The 22,956-nt window shown below is 39.6% G+C and overlaps 1 protein-coding gene across 4 annotated transcripts in view; it reads right to left on the bottom strand.

The window, feature by feature from the left end:
- Window positions 1-6,673: 6,673 nt before the first annotated feature.
- The window catches only part of ppargc1a (peroxisome proliferator-activated receptor gamma, coactivator 1 alpha), a 35,157-nt gene continuing 18,874 nt past the window's right edge, over window positions 6,674-22,956 (bottom strand). For 2 of the 4 annotated variants that reach the window (XM_058395847.1, XM_058395846.1), the window contains exons 4-13: window positions 22,209-22,331; window positions 21,214-21,559; window positions 19,453-19,498; window positions 19,190-19,263; window positions 15,835-16,870; window positions 14,813-14,905; window positions 14,306-14,426; window positions 12,441-12,562; window positions 11,644-11,795; window positions 6,675-9,544 (exon numbers count right to left, since the gene is read on the bottom strand). In XM_058395847.1, coding sequence (XP_058251830.1) covers window positions 9,441-9,544; window positions 11,644-11,795; window positions 12,441-12,562; window positions 14,306-14,426; window positions 14,813-14,905; window positions 15,835-16,870; window positions 19,190-19,263; window positions 19,453-19,498; window positions 21,214-21,559; window positions 22,209-22,331 — 2,217 coding nt within the window. In that variant the 3' untranslated portion in view covers window positions 6,675-9,440. Of the gene's footprint in view, window positions 9,545-11,643; window positions 11,796-12,440; window positions 12,563-14,305; window positions 14,427-14,812; window positions 14,906-15,834; window positions 16,871-19,189; window positions 19,264-19,452; window positions 19,499-20,373; window positions 21,560-22,208; window positions 22,332-22,956 lie in introns of all 4 variants that reach the window. The other 2 variants (XM_058395844.1, XM_058395845.1) reach the window with 2 other exon arrangements.

The following is a 22,956-nucleotide window of genomic DNA, read 5'->3' as shown; positions in this document are numbered from 1 at the left end:
GCAGAGCCATTTTTGTATGCTGAAGCACTTCAGGAGCAGCAGCACTACCGTACTCACCTGTGTACTTGGCCTCTGCTTTCCAGCTTTCCATGTAGGTCATGGCAATTCAGTGATGCTGAATTGAATACTTGCAATACTTAATATCTACCTCTCTCCAGCCTTAATTATATTGCTTGTTACAAACATACCTATGTTTACACAAATGTATAGAACACACATGTACAGGATATCTGGTTATGATGCATGGTGATATTTTTAGAAATACAGGCAATGCAGTTTGATGTAGTAAACCAGAAAAGTTTATGTGTTCCTCTAGTGTGCTGTGAAGATGCTTTCATTCTACATAACAGAAGCAAGAAGTGGCTGAGTGGCTTTGCTGCGAGCCACAATAGCACTCAGTCTAGCAGCGGCAGTGTGTGAATCCCAGCGATGCTGCCCCGGCTTCCCCTCTATATGAGGAGTGTACATTGCAGTGGGATGTCCAGAGACTTGGCTTCATGCACAGTTAATGTCTCTGCTGTCCGGATGATTAACGCGGGCCGTTTCACGCTCCCGAACGGCCCCCCAAAATTCCCTCCCCTTTCCTCCTGCCTGAAACACTCTTGGGTCGCAATAAAAATAGCTCAGTGCTAACCTATGTGCTTGCTTTTGTTCCGCTCTGATGTGGGCACAGAGACACATTATTTCTTCTCTTATGTTAGATCATGATTGATTTTTACCAAGCGAAGAAAGGAACCAGGTGATTTAGGAGACTGATGTTTTTGCAGTATGTATTTGCAGAGAATTTAACAGAAAACTGACTTGTGGTGTGGTGTCACCAAGTGGAGCCATAAACAATTCCTTGACTGTTTTTAGCAAAAAAAGCGATAATCTGACTTAACAACCAAATTAAGCAAAAACATAAACAGCTGTAGTAACCACATCTCTGTGTTATTTTCCGTTTTCGTCCTCGATCTTGATTTTGCATAGCAACAGCATCGTTCCGAAGCCCCAGCGCCGACAAGACGTTTTAATAAAGCTCGGCGAGGGAGCGTGCGTGTGATAAAACTGGTGTGAGGGCTATTAATTTCAATGATAAAGTGTGGAAACTGCAAGGCCTAGCAGTGTGCCTGTGACAGTGGGGGAGTGTTGTGCTTGAACAGGAGACAGCTCTGTCCTTCACACTGTCTGATCTGCTTGGGAACGGCATTCACGTCCGCTAATTTGAACAGCACCAGTGAAACACTTGGCTTGCTTTCAGGTGGATAGATTTGGGCTGCCACGACGACCTTCTCCACAAGAACACGCAAAACTTCACTCAATATGTCACAAATTATTCTAATAGAGGAAGACAAGCTGCTAAGATAATTTTAATATTGTATTCTCATAAGAAGATATGTGACAGCGCTAGTCAATGCATCTGCTACTCTGGCTCGATTTATTTATCTTTGATTTTTCTGTGTTTAAGCCAGTAGCTTCAGAGCATTTTAGTTATGCCATAGGATCAAATCCAAAAGAAATGTGTGCTGAGGCGATAAACAAACCCTGCTGATATCTACTAAATTAGTCCCGAGTTGCATTCTTTGCATTTAAATGTAAAGTAAATGAGCCTATATAAGAAGTTAAAACAAAAGTGTTAAAATGGGTTAATTGAATTTTATCGTAGAAGATTACTATGCGTATGTAACACCATTTTAATTAAGCTATTAGCACGTGGATTAAAGCATAAAGTATTTTTAATCAAGTAATTAAAGCTGTCTGTACATTGCAATAGAAATTTGAGGACATGGGATTCACGCAACAGTTGTATTATTGCAGGGATGTGCTCAGCTATGAACATAATGGAGCTGTAGAAAGCCATTTATGTTACCTCAAACTGAAACAATAGAACAAATCCAGCCACTGTGCCAGATCGATGGACTCAGAGCTATGAGACAAAGTTCACTTCTAACTAGAATATTTTATGGATTTGTAGTGAACTTTATAGTTTTAATCTTTTTTTTTTTAAAAAAAAAGGCTTTTCACAATGCCAAAACAGCCAGAGACCTTCCTGGGTAACCATTTGTACAAACATAAATAGCAAAGGATTCAAATCCCAGAGTTCAGCCAGCTGCAACCTGAAGTGAAGTATGTTGCCAACAATGCATTTTATTAGAAAGAAAGAAAGAAAGAAAGAAAGAAAGAAAGAAAGAAAGAAAGAAAGAAAGAAAGAAAGAAAGAAAGAAAGAAAGAAAGAAAGAAAGAAAGAACAATACCTGTGCTCAAGTTATCAGGGTTTTTCTACATTTCTGTTTAGTCTCACACTTCTAGCAAGATCATGTCAAATGTTTTCCAAACTGTTTGGCAAGCATTATCTTTTTCTTTTCCATGATCATTATCTCTTTATTATTATTATTATTTTTACAATCTGTAAATAATCATTGACTGTTCAGTGCTGACGTTTGTGCAGAACATGACGGCACATTAGGGTGGGAATATTCAGTGAACTTGTACGTAAATTTATAAATGGAGTCATTTGCCTTGTCAGTGCTTGTCATTACAGACATTGCGAATGTCCGTTATGTCTTACTGATGACAGTTGATGATTACCAAATTACTGATGATATGGATATGCTTTTGCTTCAGTACATTTGCATATTTTATTTAATGTGAGTGCAACAAGCTCCCACTAATTATGCCATTAAAATGCTACATTGCTCCACTGATTAACCACTGAGCCCTGATGTCAGTTCAAGTTAATATTTAACCCCCAGCCTCCTGCACCCTCCTGTCAATCCCCCACCCTGCCCCTGCACATCCCCTTGCTCTCTCTCTCTCTCTCTCTCTCTCTCTCAATCTAACAATCTAAACATATTTCACTTTCCATCAGTTCTCTCTCTCCTGCTCAGGAAAGGCACTGACAAAAGAGCATCACATCCACTTCTTTCCGTCTTAACCATCTCTGTCAGCTGGACGTCCCCATGGTCACCTGACTTTCTGCTGACGTCCCCCGGGGCGCAGGGAAACTTGCCCAGCACAGCACTCTGAAAGGCCTGCGTCGGCCTGAGGACACAAAGTGCATCTCTTTCCTCTCAAAAGCTCTCCAAATCCTCTAACACCAGCACCTCCCATCCACACCGTCTCACTCCCACCCCTGCTCGCAGCTGACCGCACTTTTTTTTTTTGATCCTCTCCAAAAGCTTTTTTTCTCTATCTAATTAATAAACTTATCTTTGGTGCACTTGAGGTAATTAGCGATGTGTTTTGCCGGAGGACCAGATGGTGAATTAGAATGGAAGTGAGTTGCTCAATCAGCTGCTATTTGTCTGGTGTCATTAATTATCAAGCGAAGTATACGTTCTGCTCCCAAAAGCTGATACTTTGGGAAAAGAATAATATTGTGCCTTCTGTTGCTCATTACTCCTTAAAGCCTGAAATGGCAGAGCAGAGTAGGGATGAAGGAAGCGCTATTGTTGTGGTTCAAGCACCAACAGCTGCCAGGAGCTGGGCTAGAAATGATATATGTTCTCAAATTGCTGATTTCAAGCATAATTGTTTCTCTTCACACCTTGAGAGGATAGTCCGCAGTTTAAACAAAGCATCTTTTTTTTTTTTAAATATATATATATATATATAATGGACATTTATAAATTGAAAGATAGGGTTAAATTGTGCAGTTATATAAATTGGCAGTCTCTAACATGTAATGCACTTCACGCTTCAGTAAGCACACAGTAAAATACAGAAATATTGAAATTCGATACATGAAAGCAGCAGAGGATGGTATATTATTCTGATGAGTTGACGACAGTTGCTTTGCTGATCTAATGTGTATACAGTCCTTTATTTAAACTCCCCCACAAGCTTAGTTTACCAAGGAGATCAATCTGGCATTATTTATGATCTTGTCCAGTAAAACCCCCTTATTTTGTAAAATGTTTTGCACTTGATATTATATGGAACTTGTTAAGCTGCAGTTCCTTTTTAGGGAAATCAAATTAACACCCAATACAGATGAGAACAATGCCTTAAATTGTTGTTGTTTTTTAGTTATTTGCCAGAATCATGAAGTATATGTAATTGACACATGCAATTTGTACATTTGCATCATTTCAGCTACAGGGCAAAGCCATTATTTAAAAATTTAACATTTAGATTTCCCTCTTTGACTTGTCACAAACAGCAAAAAGCTCTTACTTGAAATATTGTATGAATGTAAGGGAACTCCATTTACTATTTATTTTTATTATAAAAGCCACATCTAGGTATCTCGCTGTGATTTGATAGTAAATGTATGGAGATGTGGTAGCTTAGTGGTTAAGGTGTTGTAAGTTTGAATCTCAGGTCCACCAAGCTGTCACTGTTCCTTCGAGCAAGGCTTTTAACCCAGTTGGGTTAAGCTAAGGGTGTCCTGTAAATGTGTTCCTGCTGTATTAAATATAAACCACTGTGCACAGTCAAACAGAGCAGTTTTCAAGTGAACTTTTTAGCACTAACTAACTTTCAATAATTGCTTTATCTTGGTGGTCCAGAGCCTTTCACTAGGTGAGAGGTAGGAATACACCAGGAAAGAGAGTCCAGTCCATCACAGGACACACTCATGCAGAAAATCCACATGGACATAGAGGAAAACATGCACTGAAGAAAAAAAAGGTTACTGAATTTACTTAACTCAAATGTGTACATCAGTTCCACAAGACTGAATTGAGTAACATTAACAAAATTAGTTTTTGTGCATCGAACATGATTTGATTGTGTATTTTTCAAAGCACTGAATGAAATCACACACCAGAGCTGAAAATCAAACATACAACCATGGTATTTTGCAGCAGACACATTACTACTGCACTGTTCTACCATGCATGCTTTAAATTGTTTATATTGCTTATATAATTTTAAGTTTTTTTTTTATTGTTAATGTTATTGACTTCTATTACTTCTATCTATTACTATTTAATGACTCATTGTCTTTCTAATATTAGGCATCTAAAGAGCTGCTAACCACATTTCGTTGTTTTGTGCCATTGTATACACACGGTGACAATAAAGAAGTTCATTCACTCATTTAAAATACTATGCTTCATCAGTGGGAGCACTGGTTTACGTTAATTGACCCTGCTCACTCTTCAATGAAATCAATGGAAGCCATGAACTCAGGTGCTGTTGTGAAATGACATCAAATATACGTCAGATTTTTCTTATATCTGACAGAGCATGTATTCATTTCTTCAATGTAAAAAAAAAAAACCCAAAACATCCATATAGACAGTAATCTGAGCTCTGGATCGAACCCGGGACCTGCTTCAGCACTCCTCTAACATTGGCTCAGCTGTGAAATTGTATTGGTTGTTCTCTCCTGAATAAACACCTGCTAAGATCTCATATTTAATAGCAAATGAAGAGCAGTAAGTTGGTACAGAGCTACTACAAGTCCTGCGTTATCTATTTTGAAAGGCAACACATTAACACAATGTGAGAGCAGGTACACTATTGGGAAAGGTTCAATCCCCTAAGGGTTCTTCAGTTCCCTCAGGCGGAACACAACGCAGTTTCCCTTTGAGAAAACATTCCTAGTAAAATGCTGACACAAAACCTAAATCTGTTCATTATTAAAGAACTTTTGAGGAACCTTTTTTAGCCAGAGATGTTATAGCAGCATGGAGCAACTAAACACAGTAATAGCACACTGGTATCCTAATAGTGCCTTCATGTTGTAATAGGTGTTGTTCTTTCAGATCTCCAACAGAATGTGTGATGATCTTTAATTGCATCCATCTTCAGTCTAGCCACACGTTGGTATTTTATCTATTTCGGTCAAATATGAACCCTTTATTTGGTGTTGTGATCAAACGCTGTTAAGATTGATATGCGGCCTGAGCAACTATCACATGATGGCTAACTCAGAGGCATGAGGTGGACCCTCAGATGCTGTTGGTCCCTTTATCATCCAGTGCGATTGCAGAGATGTGGGGTTCTTCCATTATGTGCAAAAGGGCATGCTGAGGGAGACCTCCTGCCTGTGCATGGCTGCCCAGCCAAAATGAAAGAAACAGCTCTTTTCTCTGGGGCTCAACTGTAGCATTAATGAAAAAAAAAATACAACTGGATTCCTTTGCTTTAAAATTTAATGCCTACTCCTGCCACATTTTTAAAGAGGGAAAAAAAAAGGTTATTCACTGTCACTGAGAGATTTGCTTACAGGTTGAATAATAGAACAGGAGACCGATTACATTTCAACCTGACGTGCTGCTTAAATTGTGCAGTTTCTTTTTAAAAAAAATGGCTTTTTGTTTTAATTCATATGCAGGAACCTGACAGAACAATTTATGTATGTTAGGAAACAGACTCTGCAGGATTATCATCACTCATGTCCCATGTTCTTGCAGAGTTGGCGAAAACATAAACATCAGCCAAAAATAACCGACACTGCAATTGAGTCATCCACAACATTGCACAGTTAACGTGGAATATTTAACAGTGTTGAATTTCAATATGATTAACATACATATTGCTAATTCTGCTTCATTAGATAAATGTCCTTAAGGAAAAGAAAAAACCATGTAAAGTTTTTTTTTTTTTAAAGAAAAGAATCCAGAGATTTACTTAAACGTGGGTCATGATTGTGTGTGTTTTTTTTGTTTTTCCATGAAACAAGCAGACAAAAGGAAGACGGGGGGGGGAAGAAACGAGTGGAACACGTTAGGGGTATCCAGTGCATTTCTTTGAAACACATTTCCCTTTATTGGCATGGTGAGACTGATGAGAATTGCACATAAAAAATAAAGTTCACAAGAAAATTGTACAATAGGTAAAACCACAAAGGCATTGGTAAGGACTCAGCAGAAGGCAACATGGATAGGGGACAAAAAAGAAAGGTAACAACCAACACCCTTCTCCTCTACCCCTGCCCGACCCCGACCCCACCCCACCCCGCCCCGAGAATATAATCGAATATAACCACACACATACACTTGCATTCGTATACACGCACAAACACATCTTGTCCTTCCAAAAAATCAACATGATCATCAAGAAACAGATTTGTACAGCAGTGGGAAATCCCTCAGTAGTTCACATTGGTAAAAAGCCACACAGTCAAAAAAAACCCACTGGGGATTGCAATATATTGCTACTTTAGCCATTTACAAAGCCTTTTTTTTCCCAAATATCACAATGATTAAAGCCACATATCAAATGAGACATGACACCCAAGCTCTGTACAGAAAGAACATACTAGACAGGACAAGGAAAGTTTTAGTCTCTTTTTTTGTCTTTTTTCTAATATTTTATTTCATCCCTTGTGATATTGCCTCTTTTTGTAGACTCATCTACGCAGTCCTAGTTCAGAAAAGGTGTAACGTGATCTGTTGATATTAATACAAAGACGTTGGACTCTTTTGAAAAGAAGCTAGATATTAATTGAACTAGAAACCGCAAGGTAACCCTAAGTGTCACTAGGACGGTAGTGCGATATGCAGACAGGCCCACGGTTTTAATCATTTCTCTGATGTTATTCTGGCTTCTTAAAAAGACTGGTATAATAAGCCTTTTCTCATTCGCTGTAATGTTCAAAGAGCAGCCGTAATCTCCAACACACATTCAGCCAGAAGCAGACATGTGGTAGTGAGTTACCCGTCTGTCAGTAGTAATGCAATATTTTCCTCACTTCAGATATTATTATTTTCTTTAAATATCTTTTGGTTTCTCCTGTACACTGCGTATGATTCTCAGGTGTCGTGTGATAATGGAATGAGTTCCCCATTTTTGGGACAGAGTCTGGGTACCAGGTCAGGTCAAACTATACAACAGCTTCAGCTAAAAGACAACTGTGAAAAATAATTTATTGCTTTTTTTTTTTTTTAAACCTTTTTATACACATTTTGTCTTTTATTATTACTATTCGTCTCTTTATAATTATTACAGTGAATAACGTGAAGATTAATGTTATAGATTTTTTTTTTTGTTACATCAAGTAAAGATTTGTTAAAAATTCTGGAAAGAAAATTGTAAACTTTATTTTGGCATTCACATAACCAAGTGTATGAGGAGCAATGAGACAGATTTATTGTGGTGTGATGACATACCTGCTAAATTAGTTTTATTGCTTTATGTGCTTTAGAAAAAAAAAAAAACATTAAAAATGGCTGCGAACGGTGAAAAACAAAAGCATGTACCATTTGGTGATCATAAATGTTTCGAAAAGGCTGAGAAATCAATATCTCTGTAGAACTTGTGCATCTTTCGATATATGAATGTTAAATAAGTCAAATAACAATATAAATAGTCAAATTTGTAAGGCGCATCACAGTAGATGTCAACCATAAATATTTTGATCAAAATACTGAAATAAATACATTTCTTCCTCATGAAAAATGAGTACATGACTTTATCTTTGAAGAAGAGCAATCATATATTAGTCATATTGAATTATTTAAAAAAAGCAATAATAAAAATTATTAGTGTGCACAAATAATCAATTAAAAAGTTAGTGTTTCCCTCAGAGAAAAAAAAATCTTATGGTTGTACACAGTTATGGACATAAAAATATTAAATTGTATCATACATAGGTTGTGTAAGGAAAACACTGAGGAAGCTTAAAGATAAAACTATACATGATTAATGACATTTTAAAACAAAAGTCTAAAAATCTGTTCACATGCTCCCCCTGAAGAGCACCCAATCTCCACAGACAATTTATTATTATTATTATTTATTTATTTTTTTTTTACAATCATATCACTTCACATAACCGCCATGTTGGTTATGCGTCACTGTAATGACTACAGATTGACATTCTCGATTAGGAAAAACTCCATCTTATAAAGGCTGCGTTTTACAGTGCATAGCTGTAACAAATAAAGAACTTTGCCTTGATATGTACACAAAATAAAAATATTCCATTTCATATCTGTAAATATTTGTTTATATCATTTCCCCCCCCCCAAAAAAAATGTAGACAATATTACCTTGAAGAAGATACTAATCCCATACTCACTTAACAACATTGTAACACCACATCCAAATATCAGTTTAAATTAAAAAAAAAATAATAAAGGCAGAAAAAGTATAAATCAATAAAAATAAAAACTGACTGAACAGGCTGCATGTTTTCACCCCTCAAAGCGCTGAGATTGGAGCAGTGCATGAAGAAAACAATCCCATGGAGATCACTGTCTCATACAGCAGCACAGCACAGGCACATATTTGTGCACTCCTCTAAAGGTTTATTGGCTAATCCCCAAAGGTAAAGTCTTTGCAGCAGCTATGTTCATGTAAACTTTGCTTTTAGATACACATATATGTTCTTTCTATATATACACGTGTGTGTATGTAAATATATATATATATATATATATATATATATATATATATATATATATATATATATATTCCCCCCCTATAGTCTCATATTCAGAGGAGCGAAACAGTAGTGAGGTATCACAAATCCCTCGCTTTGCAGCCAGCAGGTGTGATGGAGCTCGTTACCTTCTCAGGCTACACTGGGCCTCGCGCAACAAGCTGTCGAAATCCATCGAGTCATATTTGCTTTTAGTTGAAGTCGGATCAAAGTCTTCAGAATGAGAGTCTGAAAGAAGCGGGAGATATTGACAGGGTCAGCCATCGAAGGAGTACACGGAAGAAAGCCTCACAAGCTTGCAACTATTTTACAAACAAGTTATTAAATCTTGTTAAGTCTGCCGATTTTAGTTTTTGGACTGAAATGCCACATACTCAAAGCTCATGACTTTTGCTTTGCTTTGTTCCCCTCTGGTACTGATGTAATCTCATTCTTTAAAAAAAAAAAAAAAAAAAAAAGGGAAAAAAAAGAAATTCCTTATCTGCAGCTCACATACTTACACACCATTAAAAAGTAATTAAACTTAGAAATAAAGCTACAAAAAAAACCAATATCAAAGCAAGTGAAAATGAAAAGCTTCACAAATACACTCTCTAAATAGACAGCGGTGTAGCTGGGCTGTGTGAGAAATGGGAATGACCATGGCAAGCAGGGAACGCCAGTTGTGATCTAATGCTATGGCTAAACGGAGGACTGCGTCACGTCATGCACCTTGAAGGAAGACAAATGCCTCTGTGCTCCACTTAGAATTAATGGACAGTTTCTTAAAAAAAGGTGAAAAGTGGTATTGCTTAGGGGTTATATTATTCATGTTACCCCACCCCCTTTTTCCGTATGTCTGCTGTTGTAAGTAAAAACCTCAGAGACAAAATGGAGGTCTCACATCCGTGTGCTCCAGCATAAATACAGTCACCCAAACACAAGGTAACAGATGCCACCCAACTCGCTTCTGGAGGATGTATTACAACCCCCATCTAAATACCTTTGGCCTTACTCTCAGCCTCTGAAATACACTTTAATGTTCTCATTATTTGAAGGTAAGCGCACTTGTTCTCTTCCATTGACCTGCGTGGCCATCAGTGACACTGAGACAAATGCCTCCCAAATGCGTCCTCCTGCATCGCGTGCCTCTGAACTCACATTTTGCAGAAAATAAATGTGGAGTGGGAAATCGACTAACTATTAAAGCCACCAGCAGAGTTGCCCATCCCCCACAATTCTTTCCACTTTAACGTGAGCAAATGATCTTCAATTTGTCTTTAATGACCAGAATTCTGCAATGTCCTTAGGATTCCTCACTTTAACACATCTTCTCTTTCCAAAAAAAAAAAGACAAGCAAACTTACACCTTCATAATGGAGAGAAATATTACTTCACTCTCCACCTTTCTAGGCACTGAGATCAGATGAGAGCTTTAAATTATTTCTGAAGAATTCACATTATGAGCTGGACAGATGGACGAGATGTCCAACGGCCAAGATGACTGATTGTCACAGACAGGAGACATTGTATAACACATGCTCTTAAATCTAAGACCTTCCCATTTTACACTGTATTGGATTCACAAGGGGAAAAAAGCATTACGCAAGAAAGAAACAGAGAGAGATGTGAGGCAGAAGCTAGACAAGAATGTTTCGAGTAAAGAAAGGTGCAATAAAAGACCAAAAATGGAACAGGAAATGAAGAAAGAGTAGGAAATGGAGATGGGGGTAAATTTAATTAAATCAGACTCCCTAAGTTACACACACACACACACACACACACATCCTAAGTCTCTTTCTCTTTCTTAGCCCTACATTTAACTTAGTGTTCTGATCTTGCCTTGGTTGTTTGTCCCAGCAGCTTGCAGAAGACAGACATCCGCCAGGGAAGTGAGCTGATCGGACTTGACCTTGCTTTCCTCAAGTTTCCCTCCATTTTTACACCCCTTCTTTCTCCAGGCACACAGTAAGCCAAAGCATGAAATATACATGCTCGATGTACGGCATCAACATACCACAGGGAGCTTTAAAGTCACAGAACCACTACAGTGCTGATTCTCTACAATGCTGAACACTTTACTGCACTCCATCACTGCTATACTACTGGTACCTGTGTATACTTTAAAGTCTTCGAGACACTACTGTAGTAAACAGGCATGTAGAGCCACGGTTCAGTCCCTGGTTCCAAATGATTGCCTGCTGTACTCCATATATCCACTGACTGATGTTAAGGCATCTCTCAGGTTATTTGTATCCAGGCTTTTCTTTTGTGCAGTGAAAAGCAGCCCTTTGTCAATAGTGAGTTCAGGTACTAATGTATGGCTGAAGCAAAGCAGGCATACTTACCCAGGTCTGTGTAATTGGATTTGCAGAACTGCTTTTGTCCACCGAAGCAGAGCTTGAACTGAGGCTCATTCGGCCTGCGCAAGGTGTGTCCATTCTCAAGGGCAGCGAAGGCATCACAAGTGTAGCGGTAGGTGATAAAGCCAAAATTGTCCCTGGGATTGGGAACAGAAAATGAAGCATGAAGTACACAGAAGACATCAGCTAGGGACACTACGACACTATATAAATGCAACGAATATGATCAATACAATTGAGACGTTGCATTTTTTTTTTCCTGGTTTTTGATGTCCAAGGAGTATTGTCCTATTTCTATTCAAGTCAGTCTATTTTTGTCAAATATAGCTCATTTTTAAATTCAGCAGTGGGATTTATGCTTGTCCTCTAATTCAACTGCCAGTGGGAACAAATATATAATTAAAATATTGTTTTAGACTAAAATAGGCTTAATTGACCCCTTTTGTCACCTAACAAACTGTGCACTAAAAGTGGATATTTTTCCTAAATGTGCATCCTGATATATACAGGCTTGTTAACAAACTGCCAGTAAAACAGTCATGCTATAATTTTTACCATTTTAATGTGAAGCTTTATTTTTTAATTTACATATTTAGTATGGCACTTTAATGACAAATTAGTAGCTTTCGATGTTATAAACCAGTGTTTTAAAAAGATATAACAAAACCCTGTAACTCAGAAAAAATGTATAGTGACATACTACGATACTGATACTATATCACTGTTTTGCCTGGCCCTAGTGTATACACACACACACACACACACACTGCTGAAACTCTTACCCATTATGTCTCAAGTTGATGGCACACTCCTCGATCTCGCCAAAAACTTCAAAGCGCCGCTTGAGTTCGGAGCGTGTGCTGTCAGCCCGGAGACGTCCAACGTACAAAACCCGCCTCTCCTCCTGGTCATTAAAGGCAAGACAAAGACAGGGATTAAAGAAAGTATAGCAACTCTCTCTTTCTGCCCTTAACTTTTACTCCAAGACTGCAATTAACATTAAACACTGTGGGAAAGCCAAGAACAGCACAAGGAGAGAGACTGAATGACTCAACATTGCCTTTTCCTCGCTCTTTCATCTTATATGCGTATGCACTACTGCTAATTCCTTTTTCTAATCTGATGTGTGAGTTAGTTAGAGCTTTGAACAGCCCACTCATGTAGAATGTTCCGGTTCATAGCAACTAAGAATTGACCCTTGATGCTTCATTAGAAGATTATAGCCTTTCAGTCCAAAATATACAGTGCTGCTGTGAATCTTTTAAGAAATAATGATGACTGGCTCATTTCATTCAGAGCTGCATGATGATGCTTTAAAACTTTATTCATTAGGGAAATCTGTTCTTCATCATGCCACAAACATAGGTGAGCATCTCCTGTGTTTTGATACAGGCCATAGTTCTGTTTTTGTCACAACATATCATTGCAGTGAAATGGTTCAAAATAAGGTGCAGAACAAACCAGAATCATTGTTTTCGACTGTCTGATCTCTAAAGTCTTGTAGACTTTAAACAATATTAATGCCACAATGCAGGGACATATACATATGTAATTCTGGTAAAACAACATGGCCTTTTTTGTATTAGTGAAACTATATTTATGCACCGAATATACAATCCCCTTGGTTTTCATGCCATATTCACAGACCTGCTATAACTTGCACTTGTAAATGAATTGCCTGACTATAACGTAAGAGTTGACCTTGGTACCTCAGTGTTCTATTCTTTGATTAGACAATGACATTACAAATTAACCAGATTTGTTTCACTTTCCACTTCCAGCCCCTCCTCCACACCAGCACATTAGTGTAACAGATAAAAGTGTTTGCTGAATTGGTGGTTTAGTTGCTGACAGCTGATAAATGCAGCAAGGTTTTAAAGATGACACCTTGAGGCTGATGATTCGTATAAATCTCTCACATCCCCTGGCCCCCCCAAATCTTTCCTGACAGCTCGGTTCACGCTACCCATAATTGTCTTTCTGCCACTAAAGCAGGAGAAAAAGGCAAACGCTGAGACCAAGCCACACGTGCATCACTTGATGTGTGGATTTGTCAGTAAAGGGCAGAACCAAGCTGGAAACCTGTCTCATTTCACAAACTGGTCAGGCAGAAAAATCGAAAGAATTGTGTTTAAGGGAATTATATTCAAAACAGATAACTTCCCTAAATCCAAATGTGTTGACTCGGATTTCCATAGCGTTGATTTCTTTCTTTTTTTTTAACACAATTATTTTTCCCCCCACTGCCTAGTCGATAACATTTAGCCTGTGGTGTGATTAATAGCATCTGACACCATTCAGAGACTTCACAAAGATGTTAAAAATACACAACTGGGGGATAAAGAGGAAATGTGTGTTGCCTGTATGATTCAGAGTTCTAGCTTTGCATGAACCCCCTTACTGGGAGACAGCAGGGAGAAGGATGTGAGCTCAGAGCAGAGTGTAGTCAAAGCAGGGAGGGAGAAACAGCTAGAATTACTTCAAGAATGCATGAATGTGAGAATGGAGAAGAAGAACAAAAAAGAAAAAAAAACCCACCAATGCTATTGCTACTACTACTGCTACTACTAATGATAATACTAATAATAGTAATATTAAAATAATAATAACATTTTCAACAATAATAAAATGTGTCGGGTTCACTTACTATTGCTCTCTTTCGTTGTTTCTCTCTCTGTTCAGCCCTCTCTACCTCGCGTTTCTCATAGTCCCGTTGGTACTCCTCCCTTTGCAGCTGTTCATGCTGGTATTCTTCATAGCTGTCATACCTATGCGGAAAAAAAAACACAAATTTTGTCACAAATGCAATCATGCGTTTTATATTTTATAGCATTAGATCCCTTGAGTGGTGTCTAGAAATGGGACTAAGTTCCATTTTTTTCCTGAGAGAAGAAGACAAACAAATGCATTAATAAGATGTCTTCTCACAGCGCAAAAGGTTACGGCTCTCATAGGAGGGACTCTTGAGGGAACATGTCAAGAATCGAGCAGCTGCTTCTGTCAGCACAACTTCACATGCCATTACTTTCTGCTTAGTTTGAGCTTTGTGTCAAAAAGTAGAACTTTTTGATCTGCAATTGGCTGACTCCCTTTGCAAAAAAGGAATCAAAATCTATACAACAAGGTAGCAATACAAAAAAAGTAAGATATTTACCTGGGCCTCTGAGCGAGACCAGAGTGGGAGTCAGACTGAGGACTTCTAATAGTCCTGGATTTGAAAGTGCTCTTATCAACAGTGTGATGAGACCTGCAATCAGAGGAGCAGAAACATTACAGCATTTATATGTAAAAGCAATAGCTTAGTTCTCATAGGTAATTCATAGAAAAATGCTTTTAAAATACACTAGCATGTACTGAAAATTGCTTCCTGTCATAGATTATTTTCAAGGTTTCAAGGTTCAAGGTTTTCTTTATTGTCAATACCGCCATATGTGCAGACATACAGAGGAATCGAAATACTGTTTCTCTTCTCTCGTCAGTATTAACATTGTACTGACAGTAAGTGCAACAAAGAACAGATTTGTTGTAATAGTTAAATCAAATCCTTTGCAGAAGTGGGCCTAAAATGCAGACGATCTATTTAAGGATCTTTTCATCAAACATAAACTGGCATATCACTAATGCTTGTGAAAATGTGACTGCTCACTATGTAGTCAGAATTGTCATTCTACCAACCAGGGAAAGCGTAAAAGAAGTGGCATTTTGGAGAGTTGTCTTGTTCAAGTCAAAACAAGAGTAATCATAAAAATACTCCTCTTTCCCAGTGAATATTACTTTTGGGCAAGTTTTTTCTTCAAAGAGAAAACACACCAATTTTTCATTGTGTTGCATTGCAGTGTATTGACATGTTCAAGACTATATGAGAAAGTCCCTCTTTAGAAGGTAGAAGTGACTTTTAAAGATGTAGAAACGGATGAATTCATTGAGGTTATTTAATACCAATTTGACCCACGTGATAAATCACCACAAAGCATAAACAATTTTGTCTATTTTGTAATGAATCATAGTGCCATACTGATGTACAACATCATGTCTGCACTAAAGCCATGCCGCCGATCATACTGTGAGACTCAAGCGCTCCCCATGACATCTTAGAGAAGAGGTACTCTTTACTGAGCTATGTACAATTGCAATCAGAGCACTGTAGAGATTGTGATAATCCTAGCTGGCACTTACCAAGAGGGGGAGCAGTTATCTGGGGACTGGGAACAGGAGTAAGGAGACCTGGAGAGGGATCTGTATCTGTGGCGGGAGGAAGACCTGGAGCGGGATCTAGAGCGTGACCCAGACTGCGAGTTGTAGAAGTGCCGTGGCGAGAGCAGAGTTGAGGGAGGTGAGACCGAGCTCTGTGAAGGCAAGCTGCTGGATGGGGAACAGGGCGGTGAGCCTTCAAAGAGCATCTCCAGTGGAGTCCCTTCCCAAGAGCAAAGAAGGCGCTCACGGCCCACTTCTAGGTCCTCAAAGTCAGGAAGGCCTGTGTCCATGTAGGCCTCAAAAGGGTAATAGTTCTCATCCCCAGAGTCACTTTCATCTAGTGGCTGGAACTCACTTTGCTCAGTCTCACTAAAAAAGGCTTGCTGGGGGTTACCAAAGTGCTTATTGAGCTCTTCCCGTATCTCCTGGTCTCGCAGCAGCTTCCTGCCAGCAGAGATGCACTCTTTAGAAGTTTTGGCACCCAGTGCAGGACTGTTGTCCTGCCCCTGAGCTTCCTTGTCTGGGCAAGCCTCCTGAACCATGGGGCAAAGACCCTGCAGCTGCCTTGCCAGAGAGGAAGATAAGGGACTGGTGGAAGACAAAGAGGATGTGAGATTAGAGAAGGCTGGCATGGTTGAGTCTTTAGGTTCTACATGCCGGCCCTCTACAGGCCCAGTGATTGTGGCAGCTGATGTGCCATTGTCTCGTTTTGTGCTTGAGGCCTGGCAATAATCATGATCACCAAACACACGGGGCGTAGGCCGCTTGCCCCGGCACTCTTCTAAGTTTCCCAGAGGCAGGGCAGAGGATGCCTTACTCAGCTGGGCATACAGCTCAGACTTCTCATGGGCCTTCCTGCTGGAGCTACTGAATGGAAGAGAGCTAGGGCTTCCATTGCTCAGCTTGGCCTTCTTGTTCGTCAGGGCTGAAGAAGCTGAAGACAGCTTGGTTTTGAGTGATACTTTGAAAAGGTTCTCTTGACTGGCTTTATGAGGAGGTGTGGTAGGTGGTGTCAGACCTGTGAGGAAGAAAAGAGATAAAGTATTAAATTTAATTTATTTATGCAATACAGTTCTACTCAACCCAATTTACTGAGATACTGACCAATTAATGAAACCATAGATGACACACCAAAAAAGCACATATCACTACAGATTTTGGACAAACCTCTTTCTAAAAAATGACCATATTATACATATTGCAAAATCAAGAGCAAATGAATGTGTATATAAAAGTTTTCTGTTTAATAGGAACTGTGCAAGTTCATTGTGAATCATCTTAAAATATCTACATTCCTAAGGAACTTGTTGACGGCTCACTCTGGTATCTATATGAACTGCATGCCTTTGAATCTGGACCTGGAACTTGGTGGATGGTGGGGAATGTATTATAATTCTCCTTGGCTCTACTACCTCACTCCCCCATGGCAGTCCCAACAGATTTATGTGGCACCAGATGGCAGTTATATGAGAAATCCTGAGATGTGCCATTTTACGACATTGTTAATGCACTTGCACAAACAACTGAACCCTCTCTATACTCCCTCTTGTCTTTTCTGTCTGGAAGTGATCTAGATATGTGTTTGCTATACGTCCAGGCTTTTGTATTTGATACTACTTGTATCTCTTATTTACATGTGACAGCTTTTTGGATTTGTAATAACCTAGGTATGATCATGATGTGGTCGAGGTAAATTTGAGACTTCACTATAACTTGAGGATTGCCACTCTTTCCATTCTAAAAGAACTTTTTATGTGTGAGTGAAAAACCATCATTGCAAAATAATGTGCAAAGAATAGTAAGATAAGGTTCCTTTTTGCCTTCAGAATAAGTTTTAAATAAATATATCCTGGTCAGTCAGTGATGGATGTAACATTAAGAATCATACCTCTGTGGGTTTAGTTTCTCAGGTACAATGTGCACACACATCTCTGGATGAATTATTACCTATAGCTGACATAGCTGGTCCTCATGATAATCTAAAAAGCCATGCAAGAAGTAACGCACTGACTGTTCTGGGTGCGACAGATACTATAATTAAGGCACCAGCAGCCCACAGTAAATCTATTAGAGATGAGGGGATTAGGGAGCAGTATTAAAACACCTACTCTAGAAATACTCTGCAGGTGTTTGGCTAAAACTCTGGCAGAACCTGTCACTGCTACAGAACTTCAGGAAGTCAATGTGCTGATTTTTGCTGGCTAGATGAACATTTAGTCTGACTAAAATATCTTTGCAAGACATGCTTATAACTTATTAAATATTATCCAGCTGATGTAGCAATTATTCTTCACATTTCTCTGCATTATCTCAGCATGGAGAGCTCAAGGTAGGACTTGGGAATGTGCAACAGGATAGAACTAATCTTTAAGTGGAAAGGAGTGGATTGAAGTTCTTGCCTTGATGACTGCTTTAATCTAATATCTACTCACAAATCTGGGTTGCGCTAGATGGAGACGAGTATAAGAATATCTGCAGTATATCGATGTTTGCCTCAGGCTAGAAGAAACACCCCTGTGCGATAAACAGAGACAAAACTTAACAGCTTCTGGTGATTTCTAAACCTAACTTTAGGAGACCAAGGAGTAACCTACATTTTTATGCTTATTGTTATTATTTTAAAACCAGAGTTGGGTTTCAAAGTCAAATAAAAAGAACCTGAGAGAACTATAGATTTCCTAAAACCTTCTGGAAATCCATGTGGCCATCTCAGTCTGTGTCACTGCCAAATACAAAAGTGCTACCTTGAATCTCATTGGGTAGGTCAAACCTGTGCACATTACTGAGCGGCCATTACTCAGTGGTACATGGTAAATGAATATCAAATGGCCCATTCATTCTGACACACTGGGAGAAGAAAAGGGCAGCCATTTTGTTTTTATTGACCATCAGTGATTAATCTCTGCATGGGGGCTACTAGAATAATTACCTGCATGATTTACGCTGAGATGGAGAACGAGAGAGAAAAGGAGAATTGCTGAAGACTTGTGTTTTATCCTCAATTGACATTCACTTCATTTGGCTTTAATTACTTTTTACCTATAGCTTTCACCAACACTCTTCATTAATAAATATATAATGAATAAAAGTAATCCAGTAGGAATACCAAAATCCTTATCCATTGACCCCATTTTGACAAATGACTCCAGTCCCAAAATACTGGACACAACAGTGAAAATTGTGTCTTATGTAATGACCAGACTGAGAAACATATATGTAATGTCAGCAACTCAAGCTGCAAGACTAAAACAAGGTACGCTTCAGTTTGGCTGATTATAAAGAAGAGGGACAGTCTATCAATTGCTGTAGTTTACTTTTGATCATGAGGAAAAATTACCTGGGGTTCCAGAGATCTCCACACTCAATGTGCGTTCAATGGTCTTGTTCTCAAATGGAGATCCCTTGTGGTCACTGCAACACATAAAAAAGGAATAGATATAATGGCAGTGAAAGATGCACTTTTAAATGATTGTGTGGTCTTACAAATGAAAATGAAATCTAAAAAATTGCCTCATTGACCTTTTAGATCGCTTTTTTTTTGTTTGGTGTTTTAGTTCAGATTGTCTGCGCTAAAAGAATGGTGGAAAAACTCTCACTTACTTTGGAGACTCTGGGGTCAAAGGAAGTGGCAAGGTGGTTGGTTTGGCTGTAGAACACAAAGGAGCATGGGTAATTAATTAACTAGGTCACACTGTGCCTAAAAGATATCAGGTCCACATCTACAAATAAATTTTAGATTTTGATCATTAACACTGAGGATGTGGCTTTCCCAACCCAATACAAAGTGGCTAGAGATTTTATCCAGCCAACAATTTAAAAGGACGCTAATGTTTTCTAACTTGACCCCGTCATTTGTTTGTTTTGTTAAATTTTTTTTTTTTGGTTTGACTGTTCGGTTTTTTGAGGCAAGATGAAATGATGGCATGTGTCCAGACATCCAACCCACGTGAAAGTTTACCCACAACACAGAAAGACAGAAAGCAAAAAAAATAAAAATAAAAATAAATAAATAAATAAATAAAATGAGTTGGAAAGGAAAATACAGCACACATATATTACAAATGGCAATGGTGGAAACCCAACTGAGGAGTAAAATATTTGGCATGCATTTTAAACCAAAGCAGGAGAAGAAAGAAGAGTCGAGGAAGCATGTGCAGTTGCCTGAGGCTGCGACTGTCTTCGACTGCAGCTAGGGGAATGTCTCTCAATTAGATAACTATGTCAAGGCAGCCATGTTTTCCCAAGACTGCACAGAAACTGAGCATAATTTTCTTGTCCAATGCTAAATCATGGGCAGCTCCAATTGTGTTTGTGAGAAAAAGCATTTCTTGAGCACTTACTTTGTCTGTAACCCATTTACAAGAATGCCCTTTGGAATGAATTATGCAACTGGCTGCATATTTTGTATTTCAGGGTAAAACTAGTTTGTTAGCATCAGGGTTAGTCTGTAGTCAAACTGGGAAGCAGTTAGGGGAGGAGAGGCAGAAGAGAGACAGAGGGCAGGGATGCAGCAATGATTACCTAACGGTGGTGGAACCTGGTCATCGGGGTGCTTGCAGTCTGCCTGTCTGTGTGGGTTCTGCTCTTGTATGGTGGAGGGGGGGTGCTCTGGAACTAAAGAGTCTTGGAAGAGTGGACTGGGCAAGCCCCCTGGGATTGACAGGGGGCTACCTAAGAAATCATCATGAACATCCACCCCATTTTGCCCCATTTTAATTTTAGACCGTCCTATATCCTGCTCAAATTGCATTAAGACACATTCTAAGTCCAAGTCAACCAGGGTTGAAAGCTCAAGATCTGATGAGTTAGCTTGACTAGGTTCCTGGGAGTCCAGAATTGGGTTTATGATCTGATGTCCCTGACTATCTTTCACTACGTGCCAGTCCCACCCTTTGTCTCTAGGAGGTGTTTTGGGCGGATCTTGCTTGTCTGTTTGGGCCACAATGGGCATTTGCAGGTGGGCCCGATAACGGGCTGGCCTGGGTCTGGAGGTCAGCAGCTGGCTGAGCATGGGATGCTCTTGCTCTTGCCTCCTCTTCCTAATAGTTATAGTGATGTGCCTGTCAGCACGGCTGGCCCCAGCCCAGCCGCCCGCCTCAAGACAACGGCCACAGCTGCCTGCGCGACCCATCTCTCTAGGCGGGAGAGAGTAAGAGTGCATGTACCTAATGAAGCGGGCGGCAGCCAGGCTGCCTGTGTCAGCACCCTGCGGTGGCCTCCCCTCTTCACTGGAGCAGGCGTGGCTACAGCCACTTCCACAGGATGGCACAACAGGGGTGGACTGCTCCCCATGTGTACAACGCCGCCACTGCCCTGCCCCCTCACCAGCCACACTATACGCCCCAGCTGCCTGGCTCTCACCTCTCTGGGCCTGCACTGCCAGCTGCTGCTGCTGCTGCTGCTGCGTTGACAGGGAGGCAGAGGAGGGCTTCTTCTTTGAGGCAGTAGAGGAGGAACAGGAGGACAAGGAGGAGAAGGAGGAAGTGGATGAAGAAGATGGAGAGGAAGATGACGAACAGGAGGAGGTACCAGGCCCACCCCTGTCCTTGTCGCAGCCTGACCAGGTGCTCTTGGCTTCACTGGCTCTTGTCTGGAAGGCATCATCGCTGGCAGTGAGGTACTTGAGCAATTCAGTGCACGGGCGTCTCACCAGCCGATTTGGCTGGGGGAAGACCCCTCTTTGTTTGCTGTTCCAGGGGTTGTCTGTCTAAAGAGAGAGATATACACAGAAAGCATGAGGGGAAAAGAGGGGTAGAAGGAATAAAGAAAAAATAAAAACAGGAAGTCAGTGAGGTGCAGTTGTGATGCTGTCTCTGTACACAGCAATGTGAGCATATATTGCCCATCATCTTAATTACAAGGTTTTGGAATAGCTCCTGTGAGTTCTGCATGCTGGTGGTAGGAGGAAAACAGCTCAGTGTCCTCTGAGAGTCTGCCATATGCAGAGCTCCAAAAACAGAGGAGTCATTAAAGAAAATTAACTTGTTCAAAGAGAGCTGTGTAAAAAGGTATGTGAGAGGGAAGTGTGTAATGTATGCAGATGACTGAGATAAAACAAGTAGAGGTCACTCATTAAATTTTACAGACACCTGATACCTGATGTGTGTTACAGTTAAAAAATTAAGGACAAATTTAATTGAATATCACTGATGATGCTGATGGGATAACCATTTGCTCAGATTCAGAGTTTCTTCCAAATGTATTTGCCAAACCAGACCATTTACACAGTTTGACAGTAAAAACAGAGGGAAGAAAATATAGACCTATTAGGAAAAGAAGGCGAGAGAAATATGGAAATGGGAACACTTGTAGGATTATAGAACAGGACTCTGATGACGAATGAGGCATGTAGATACCTTGGTAACAGCAGGTGTTGGTCGTATCCTGTGGTTGCTGGCTGCATGGTTCTGTGCCTTACTGCCTGGGTATTGATTATAGCTGAGCTGAGAGTTAGGTGGAGCCAAAAGGAGTTTCTTTAGCTGCAAAAAAACAAAGAAACTGTTAAATAAATACAGAAATAATTGAAAAAATTATCCAAATAATTACAGATATGTGTTGGAAATCAATTACAATGCAAAAAGTAATGTATTAGATCTCTTGTTCTCATACTTTTGATAATACAGATATTTTTTGTTTGGCCATAATACAGTGCATAATAATATACTGATCCCTACATGCCTGTAGTAGCTGTTGAATACAGATGTGACATGGGGGACAATGGTATTGAGCACTCATGATATACAGTAACATATTACCAATTTAAAAATAAGCAAATTTCAAAAAAATGTTAGAAGCATGGAACTGACAGCCCCAGCCAAAATTCCCAGGAACTCCGCTGCCCCAAACCTCTTTCGGCTTATTTCTGCAACCTTCTTTGAATACAAACAAACTTCTTTTATTTACATAATGTTTAATATGGTCTGTTAGCCCATAATGCCCAGCTTTCTGAAATAATATACAATGAGATTAACAACAGGAACACAGATCCACTTTAATTTGCTCTTTCATTTGTGCTGCATGGCTTAGTTCTGAACACAGCCGTGGCTTTCAGCCTGCCAGAGGGTCTGCCTGCTGAGCTCGTACCCGTTTTTGGTCACAGGCCTG

This window comes from Hemibagrus wyckioides, linkage group LG07 (assembly GCF_019097595.1).
Source record: "Hemibagrus wyckioides isolate EC202008001 linkage group LG07, SWU_Hwy_1.0, whole genome shotgun sequence".
Classification (NCBI taxonomy): domain Eukaryota; kingdom Metazoa; phylum Chordata; class Actinopteri; order Siluriformes; family Bagridae; genus Hemibagrus; species Hemibagrus wyckioides.
This window is presented reverse-complemented; position numbering and strand designations above follow the sequence as displayed.